Raw genomic sequence first — 9,194 nt, 5'->3', positions numbered from 1 at the left:
CCCGTTTCATCTCCCCCTCCCCCCCCCATGCCAACCTCCACCCCCCCGCCCCGCCACCACCACTTGCTTGCGCCTGGTGTGCCAAAAATGTTGGTGTGCAATTCTCTGACCAAATAAGGCAAGAACAACCATAAACAAGGACCCCCTCGCACTGCCGCCTCAGACACCGGCAGCCCCAGCCCTACAGCCACCATGCCAGCCTGCTGCAGCCAGACCTAGCGAGGGAGGGAATAGGGCTGTGGAGGCGGAAACCTGGCCTCGCTCCCCACAAAAAGCAGCACCATTGTTCCCCAAGGTATGGTGACATCCCGTAGCCTTGCTGGCCACCTGCGGCTCTGACCTTTCTCCAGATGTTTCCCCGGCAGTGTTGGCTCAGCCCAGGCCCCCTCGGCACTGTCCTCACGCTGGATGTTGAAGTTCTCGTAGGAGTCCCAGCGGATGAGCGGGTCAGATGTGTTGTAGTCCACTGAGACGCTGGGGCCATTCTCTAGGTGCTCCATGCCTGGGAGGACAAAGGACAGTCCACTGGAGTGAAAACAGAGCTGGCACATGAGGGATGGGGCCAAGAGATGGCACAGGGGATGGAAAAAGGGGAAATAAGGTAGGAGGGTTGTGGGCGAGTTGCCTTGGGACAGAGAGGTGGATGGTCAGCCTCTTTTCCAAGGTAACTAGCAATAGGTCCAGAGGGAATGGCCTCTAATGGTGCCAGAGAAGGTTCAGGTTAGATATTAGGAAGAATTTCTTATCAGAAAGAGCGGTTGGGCATTGGAACAGGCTACCCAGGGAGGTGGTGGAGCACCATCCCTGGAGTTGCTCAACGAAAGGGTAGACATGGTACCAAGTGACACAATTAGCAGGCAACATTAGTGGTAGGTGGGCAGTTTGACCGGCTGATCTTACAGATCTTTTCCAACCTTAAAGATTCTATGGTCCTATGGGAAGGATTGCCCTAGGGCTGTACTTTTGGGGATGTAGATCCTCCTTGCGGGTTGAGCCAGCCTTACCTTGGATCTTCTCAGGGCCATAGGAGAACACAAACTCCACCTTTCCATATTCAGGGAAGCGTTCATCTGGCAGGAAGAGAGCAGAGCAAAGGGATATCACCATCTGTCTTTCCAACAGCACACAAACAAGCATAACAGACCTGCACAAAGCACAGGGCACCTGCCCTGCAGAATGGTTTATGTTGGAGGGGACCTTAAAGATCATCCACTTCCAACCCCCCTGCCATAGGCTGGCTGCCAGCCACTAGATCAGGTTGCCCAGGGCTCCATCCAACCTAGCCTTCAAGATGGGGCATTCAAAACTTGTCCAGGCAATCTGTTCCAGTACCTCACCACCCAGCCAGCTGACCGCCTCAACCAGCTCAAGCAACATCCTTAGGCAACGATATCCAGATTTGGGATGATGCTGTCATCTGTCCCCACTTGGCACCACACCCATCATACAGATCAGGATGGCCCTGGTTCATCTCCACCATGGTCAGGAATGGGAAGAGGGCTGCCCACCACCAAACCCTTTCCCTAGATCAGCAGGAAAGCCCAGTCTCACGCAGCCTGGCAGATGGGGGATGGTCATTCTGGTCTGTGGGGGCTGCATACCCTAATTGTTCCCAGGCAGTGAGAGCAGAACCGGAGCTGCAGGAGTGGAAAACTGGGAGAAAAGAGGGAGAGGCTGCATCAGACAGCGCAGTTACCTCTGAATGCTTCATCCAGGTCCTCCTTGCCAAAGACGATGTCCAAGTCGTGCACAGCGCAAGTGTGGAATTGCACGCGGAAAATCACATCACGGGTTGGGCTGCGGAACTTCTTGTGGTAGCACTTGAGCTGTGGGACAGCAGGGATTAAACGAGCCTCCAGGCTGCCAGCATGACCTTAGGGCACGAGGACCACTGATCCCTAGCTCCCCTTGTGGGATGGGGTGAGCTCCTTACCAAGATATCGCCTTTGAGCAGCAGCCCCGGCTCGATGGTGATGCAGATGCCCGTCTGGCTGTCCCCTTGCACATTGCTGTGGAGAAGGACAGTGTGAGGACATGAGCCCCCACATCACCCAGCCTCCACCAGCCCCCTTCCACCCAATCCCTCCAGTCAGGGGCTCAAAGCACAGGGCTCCCCTTGCCTCAGTTTTCCTGCCTGCAACCCCACCATGCAGCAGGGAGCTTCCTGTGAGCACTGGCGTCAGCGCTCAGCAGTAGGGGACAAGCACAGGGGATGCGGGAAGAAGGGAGTTGGATTTCACAGGCAAGATAAACCTGGAGTTTATTACTGGTGTCCCATAAACAGTCTATTAAAAGCTGAAAGGCGAGGCTGGGGTGGCAGTAAATCTCAGCTAACGGGGATAGATGGATGGCGGGGATAGGAGTTCTTGGTTCAGGGGGATTGGATGGGAATACCCCAAAGGCAATGGGCTCTGTTCCCCTTAAAGGGGCCCATCTGAAGGCTGGGTGTGGGGCCAGGAGCTGGGGGATCCATATGGGATGCGGCCCCAGCAGAGCATCCAGGCAGCTGGAGAAATTAGCTTCTTTGACTGCTCCCAGGGGCCCTGGGGCTGGGAACAGGGACACAACCCAGCTCCGTGTGGTAGCATCAGCAAAATGGTATTGGGTAAGTAGTGCAGAGGTTAAAAAGTGGAAAACTATTCTGGGGGAGGAAGAGAGGGAGACTGTTCTGCAGGCTCTGATGAAGATGCTCTTCACAGCCACCTTGCAATATGCTCTGTACCCAAGCGCCCCCCAGCAGGGTGCTAGCAGGGCATCAGCCCTACAGGATTCCTATAGGGAGGGAGAACCATTACTAGAGAAGTGCCTCACATCATGCTGCAGCACAGAGATGGGTTTTACCCAGAAGGGAGCAGCCCTGGCAGGAGGAGCATGTCTCTGGCCAGCGGCAGGAGAACCGCCTCTGCCCCCAGGGAACGGTGAGGTGTCCCCAGCCCCAGGCTCTGCACAGCTCCAGGCTCCCTCTGCTGATGCTCAGAGTCACTACAGCCCTCCAGCAGACTGGGCCAGGCCAGTACAGCCCAGTATGGCCAGTTCCTCCCTCCAAGGAAGTAGGGAGTCCCTTTTTTTCCCCAACTGGCGGGAATCAAGAAGCACTGGGATCACTGGAGATATGGCCTTGAAATATCTCCATCCCTCCTCCAAGCTGCAAGCCACCTCCCCAGCTGGACAGAAAGGGGAGCACACTGTCAAACATGCAGAGATAGTTACTAGATCCCTGATGTGTAGACAGGCTGCATGGCCTGGTAGATCTTCAGGAAGGGCCGACAACCTGGAAGACATCAATGAGGGAGAGAAGGCACGTTTTTAGCCGGCAGGGTGGAGGGGCAGGGATTAGTCACGGGGTAGAAATCCAAACAGGGACAGAGCCAAGGCAAACAGCCACTCCCACCCCAGCCAGCCCGCACTGGTGAGGCCTCCAGCAGCGGGCAACATCTGGGATGGGCAGAAAGGGATGCTCCTGACTACACAGGGCTGAGAGCAGTGTGGGAGCCCCCAGAGCCCAACTGGGTCCTATAGGACACACGTGGGGCTAGCAGTGGAAGTGAGATGGAGCCTAATAGGCTCTGAGTATGGCATCTCCTCCAACTGCCCCAGCAGGCATCAGCATCCAGTAGGTACTGCCTCCCCTGCCCAAAACCCAGTCTGGTGCCATTCTCCAAAAAGCCATCAGAAAAGCCTTTATTGCTGATCAGTATCCAGCCCTAAGGGGGAGCAACCCCAGAGCGCATTCCTGCACAGTAGCACCCTACTAAAGAGAAGAGAACAGTTCTAGAGAGGAGAAGGATAGAAAGCATTCAGATTGCTCAGGATATTGTGAAAAGTAACCCCCTTGGAGAACAAGGAGCAAAGGCTCAGGGGCACCTACCGCCTTTCGATTCAAAGTTGGGGATGCCGTGCATGATGACGTGGTGCAGGAAGAGGGGTTTGTTGTTCATCTTGATGCTGCCAGAGAGGAGCCCACTGAAGTAGTGGATGTATCTGGAAGAGTGGACAGGCAACTCAGGGACAGGTCCCACAGCCCCAGCCGTGGGACAAACCCAAGGCCACGTGCCAGAACACACCTCTTCTGGGAGGGCTGTCCCACCGGCACCACCTTGTCCTCATAGAAGCGCTTCATGGCAAACCTGTCCAGAGCCTGGTCAGCACTGCGGGGACAAAGGGTTACATAAGAGAAGGAAATCAGTGCAGTGCTGAGCAGGAGGTAAGGAAGCTCTGAGACTGCACCATTGCTCTCACCTGGCTGAGATATTGCTGTAGTGCATGTAGGCAGCCACCACTACCCCCAGGCGGCCTCGGTTCCCCTGCAGGTAACAGAAAGGATATCATAGGGGTGACAGTGCCCATCAGCACCCCACACTCCCAAATCTTACAACACACACCCCAATCTGCACAATGAGCCGCCAAACATCAGGTTCCCTACACCTCTCAGCTTGCTCAGCTCAATCCCTGCAGCCCCCCTTTGGGGTCCAGCCCACCTTGTTGTGCAGCACCACCACATTGTGAGCCGCCGCGTTCAGCCACGTGTCCATAGCTTTGCAAATGCTGCAGATCTTCTCTAGTGCCGGCGTGTGCAGGTCAGGCCATCCAAAATCCAGCACCTGGGCAAGGAATAGGGGGTAGGGGGACAATCAAGAGTCAAAACCACATCACTTCTGCCTCTGCAGTGCACAGTTAAGCTCTTCCAGGCCCTCCACCAGCTCTCCTGCTGCCAAGACCCTGTCCTGAGCTTGGGAATGTTAGGTCCCCATATCCTAGCTCCTCAACACCCATCTCAGCCACTCAGGAGACCCCACATTCCCAGGGACGAAGATGGTTCTCCAGGGGAAACAAGGCAGCACTCCAAGGGATGCCAACTTGAGGTGGTGGGGGAAGTCCTGATGCTCTTTTCTGGGCTTTCCCTTCCCTGCCCCTCCAGCTGCTTGGTGAGGCAGGAGGGTTGCACTGGGAAGCTGTTCCCACTGCCCTGCCCCAGCCTCAAAACCCCCTGCTCCCTGCTGTGACCCACCTTGGGGTGAAGTTTGCTGATGTCATGTCTGCGCTCTGACAGATTGAAAAGCTTTGGGAAAGAGAAAAGAAAGTGTGAGGAGATGTCTTATTTTCTAATGCCACCCCAACCTCTTCTTCATCCTCAAACCTCCCCAAAAACCCACTTCCCCAAACACATTAATCCCAGTAATGCCCTGCCACAGGGCACTACCATGGCCAAAAATTCCCATGGGTCCAAAAGGGGCTGGAAACCTCCAAGAAAGGAAAAACACCACCTGTGTCAGCGCAAAGATTCTCAATCTCCAGCTCAGCGCATCAGGGTGAAGACTGACCGGAGGTGAGGATGTGGCACCCATTCCCTAACAGCATCCCAGCCCCATACTCAGGCTGTCAGGTCCTCTCACCACGTAGTTGTCCCCATGCTTGGACTTCAGCATGTGGGCCACCTCGCGGAGGTTGCTGCGAAAGCTCTGCTCCTCAGCTGTGCTGGGGTAGGAGACAGCAATGATGCGCTCCGTGATGTACACCAGGTCCAGCTCACAGCTGCTCTCCATGGCTGCTGTCACACTCATGCTCCTGAGCAAGGAAGGAGACTTCCATCAGGATAAGGCACCAAGGAGGGGACATGATGACCCTGCCCACCACCACAGTCATCTGGGTAAAGCAACACAGGCTGAGATGCTTGGGAACGCAGGCACAGGGCCACCCTAAGGCTTTCCTCTGCTCCCAGTACCACTGCCTGCAGGTCCCCAACCCCACGGTGCAGATGTTGGGCTCTACCTGGCTGTTTTGCGGTGTGCCTGCCCGCCTCTGGAGGACCTCATGGCGTCCTAAAGAACAAGAGAGGAAAAACAAGTTACTGCCATCGCTCTGGAGCCACAGCAGCCACAGGTCACCAAGTGCAGTGATGCTTGGAGCATCCATCCCTGACACACTGTCACCAAATCACATCCAATGAGCATCCCAGTGGCACCATGTGCCCACATTGACACAAGCAGCCCCCGGTGCACACAAACTTGGGGACAGCACGATGGCAGCCCCATAATACCTGGCCACAGGACAGGGCAGGTCTGCAGCCCACAGGAGGCTCATGAGGCCAGGCACTGCCGTTTGATTTGGCCAAGCCAAAAGCTGGGAGGAAATGTTTGAGCTCTCCAAGCAGGAAACTTCTATTTATGCATGTTCTCCAGCCTCAAGAATTTCATCTGCAGTCAGTTTGTTGGGTGACTTTGCGACCTCAGCCAAAAAACAAAGCAAGGTTTCCAAAAAAAACCACTAAGGGAAAATACACTCACACCTCATTAGTTTTAGGATCTCCTACTAATAAGGAGGAGTCCTTTAAAGACTCATCTAGCACGGGTGGTGCATTCCGATTCCTAGGAAATCCAAACCTCAATAACCAGTAGAGCACCACGGGGCTGCAGGAGGTGCCACCAACCCCAAAGGCTGGAAGAGATGCTGCAGAGACCCCCTGTGGAGGGGGGAGGGCCTCAGATCCCCATCCAAACCTGCCTCCCACCCTGTATCACCTCAGCATGTCCCCTTGCTCTTGGCATCATCCAAAAGCCATAGGTCCTTCCTGCCTCCAGCCGCTGGCACGGTGACCTCAGCCTCAGGGAAGGATGCAGAAACACTGACAAATTCCCCAAGAGAAACAAAGCAACAAAGGGGTTCCTGACTCCTCACTGGACATTTCCAGCCCTGGTGCATGCGGAGGCGGGTGAGCAGGGGGAAGCCGTCTGCGTTGACTTTGGCAGGGCATTTGTCTACACTGTCTTAGCAATTTCATGTCCACAGATTAAAAAGCGGATCCCTAGCTCTATGGACAGGAAAGCCGGCTTTGCAGCAAAAGCCTCCACTCCAAGGCCTCTGCTGGGCTCTGCTACTGCCTCTGCCCATCACCTTAGGCATCAGCATGGCCCTGGAATGGGGGTCCAGCAGCAAAGGGAGGTCATGGGATAAGAAGCAGGCTTTTGGCTGTGGGATAGGCACAATTAAACCCCAGTAAGGTCTCAAGGTGAAAAGCAGCCTCTGCCAGCACATGGCACTTACCGGGGTGTCCACCTGCTTGGTGATGCTCTGCCCTGGGGACGGCTGTGGCAGGCATGAGAGTGAGAAAAAGGAGAAAAAGAGAAGGAGAGAGAGGTTGAGAGGCACATGCACACGTGCAGGGGGGTGGCTGCGGTCATGAGTTCCCCCTGTCTATTTCTGGCCCTTCTTAGGAAATGCTCCATGATGCCGTTTCCTTCCTTTCCTCCACGTGTCTGTTCTTCCTAAAAGCCAGGAATCCCTCGAAACCCAAGTACAGCACCAGGGCAGTGCACAGCCCCACTGGGGGCCACTGCCCTCCTGTTTCACCCCTGCATCCCCCATGGCACCACCCTACTCCCATCCCATCCCATCTGCAGCAGGAGGTCATTTTCAAGAAAAGCAGCCCGCAGCTTCAGCTGTGCTCCCAAACCAGGGCTGTGGTGCAGTGGGTAAACAACAGAGAAGCCCCATCTCCAGACACTGCTCCCCAACATAAACACAGTGCCACAGCGGGATGGCCAGGGTCCCAAGCAGGGGGTGCTCAGGGAAGAATGATTTCAGTGAGATGTCACTGGCAGCCTCTGGAAAGCTCTGAGAAGGGACTGTAGTCTGGGGGAGGGTCTCCTGACCCCAAGTATAGGGGCAGGGGACAGAGTCATTGCCTAAGGATAGCCAGTCAGGTGGCACACAGGGGGATCTCAGCCCGGGACCAGGAGACAAAGAGGAAGCCAGGACCAGGCTTTGTCCTCCTGCTACAGTTGCTCCACAGGCGAGAGGGCAAAACCCTTTCAATTTCCTCCCAAAGCCACAGTAACGGTCCCAGCTCAAAGCCAACACATTTTTGCCAGCGATAAGTGCCTGCGGCAGTGCAGGCAGAGATTAAGCCCAGGGCAGATAACCATGGTGGGGCTCATGTGCTGCCCTCATGAGCTGCCCTCATGAGCTGGCAGGAGCTGAGACAAGCACCCACTGTGCCCAGCTGGGGTTACACAATGCAGCACCCAGCACCATGCCACTGCTACAACCCTATCCTGCCACCACACCCCGTGCTTCCCATGTCCTGTGGGAAGGGCTCCTGTCACCCCAGCAGCTCTCCAGACCCACGCACATCTGGCTGCTCACTAAAAATCCCCCGCAGGGACAAAAAGCAGGGGGTAACAATAGCTGGGGATGCTCACACTTGACTTTGGGAGCCCATAGCCAAAAACGCATCTGCTACAGCTATCTCCGGGCGTGCAAAAAACCGCCTCGCTCCAAGCCAGGAGGAGGGACACCAGAGTCTGGAATGGTCACGTCCCACTGCTGTCCTTCTAACAGCCCAAGGAGAGACAGCTCGCCACAGAGTCTTCACTTACCAGCTCATAGTTGACAGCAGGGGAGCAGGGAGTAGCAGCCTGCAAGGGAGCAGAGAGAGGCACCTATTAGTCCCTGCAGCACCAGGTACAGGAAAGGTGCAACAATCCCCTGCTCAGAGCACAGAGCTGAGCATGCCCCAACCCTGGGTGGGCAATCTCAGACCCAGGTGGTCAACTCCAGATGATCATTCTCAGACCCAGGTGGGCACTGTAAGGTTGATGCCAGGAGCACCTGGCACAAAACCCAGCCCAGCCTTCTCTGAGTATTTCTGCAGACGCCAGCTGAACAGCTCGGCTATTGTTACCTTAATTACCAGAGGCAATTACTGCTAATTAACCTTGGGTTTTGCATGCACCCCAGCAGCAGCATGCTGCAAAGGGAAAGGCAGTGCTGGGTTGGTGGTGCCCACAGGGACACAGGAACAGCACTGCAGGCTGGTGGGGGCCTAAGGATGGCAGTGGTGGTGGGAGAATGCAATTTGGAGCACCTCATCCCCTCCATCCCAAAAATATTCTCAATTGGGACCCCTTACAAGTCACCCCGTGCCAGGCACTGACATGCTCAGCAATATACCTCTCACACCCTGCTCAGCATCTCCCTGGCAGTGGACCACAAAATGGGGATTTTGCCCCCAAACACCCCACTCCCAAGAGCTGTATCCTGCCCCATCCCCGTGGTGGAGAGCCTCCAGCTGCCAGAGCGTTCCCATTCCGCCTCTGTGTTTTGTTCAGGGGTTCCTCCTCCTCCTTCTCCTCCCGCTCCCTTCCCCTGCGCATTATTATTATGATTTTATTCTAATGCAGAAACGCTTCCATAAA

At 55.6% G+C, this 9,194-nt stretch overlaps 1 protein-coding gene across 10 annotated transcripts in view; it reads right to left on the bottom strand.

Annotated features, from left to right (window-relative positions):
* The window catches only part of TNS1 (tensin 1), a 46,402-nt gene that overhangs the window by 24,550 nt on the left and 12,658 nt on the right, over positions 1 to 9,194 (bottom strand). For 7 of the 10 annotated variants that reach the window (XM_042827134.1, XM_042827135.1, XM_042827137.1 and 4 more), the window contains 14 exons: positions 8,376 to 8,414; positions 7,042 to 7,083; positions 5,770 to 5,819; positions 5,394 to 5,565; positions 5,009 to 5,059; positions 4,479 to 4,601; positions 4,240 to 4,304; positions 4,065 to 4,148; positions 3,869 to 3,981; positions 3,211 to 3,271; positions 1,934 to 2,009; positions 1,697 to 1,826; positions 1,005 to 1,070; positions 341 to 502 (listed from right to left, as the gene is read on the bottom strand). In XM_042827134.1, the coding sequence (XP_042683068.1) occupies positions 341 to 502; positions 1,005 to 1,070; positions 1,697 to 1,826; positions 1,934 to 2,009; positions 3,211 to 3,271; positions 3,869 to 3,981; positions 4,065 to 4,148; positions 4,240 to 4,304; positions 4,479 to 4,601; positions 5,009 to 5,059; positions 5,394 to 5,565; positions 5,770 to 5,819; positions 7,042 to 7,083; positions 8,376 to 8,414 (1,234 nt within the window). Of the gene's footprint in view, positions 1 to 340; positions 503 to 1,004; positions 1,071 to 1,696; positions 1,827 to 1,933; positions 2,010 to 3,210; positions 3,272 to 3,868; positions 3,982 to 4,064; positions 4,149 to 4,239; positions 4,305 to 4,478; positions 4,602 to 5,008; positions 5,060 to 5,393; positions 5,566 to 5,769; positions 5,820 to 7,041; positions 7,084 to 8,375; positions 8,415 to 8,949; positions 8,972 to 9,194 lie in introns of those variants that run through there. The other 3 variants (XM_042827136.1, XM_042827140.1, XM_042827142.1) reach the window with 2 other exon arrangements.

This window comes from Centrocercus urophasianus, unplaced genomic scaffold, assembly GCF_019232065.1.
Source record: "Centrocercus urophasianus isolate 14NV4802_14NV808 unplaced genomic scaffold, USGS_Curo_1.0 seq_28, whole genome shotgun sequence".
NCBI lineage: Eukaryota > Metazoa > Chordata > Aves > Galliformes > Phasianidae > Centrocercus > Centrocercus urophasianus.
Note: the sequence above shows the minus strand (reverse complement) of the source record. Positions and strands in the feature narration are given on the sequence as shown.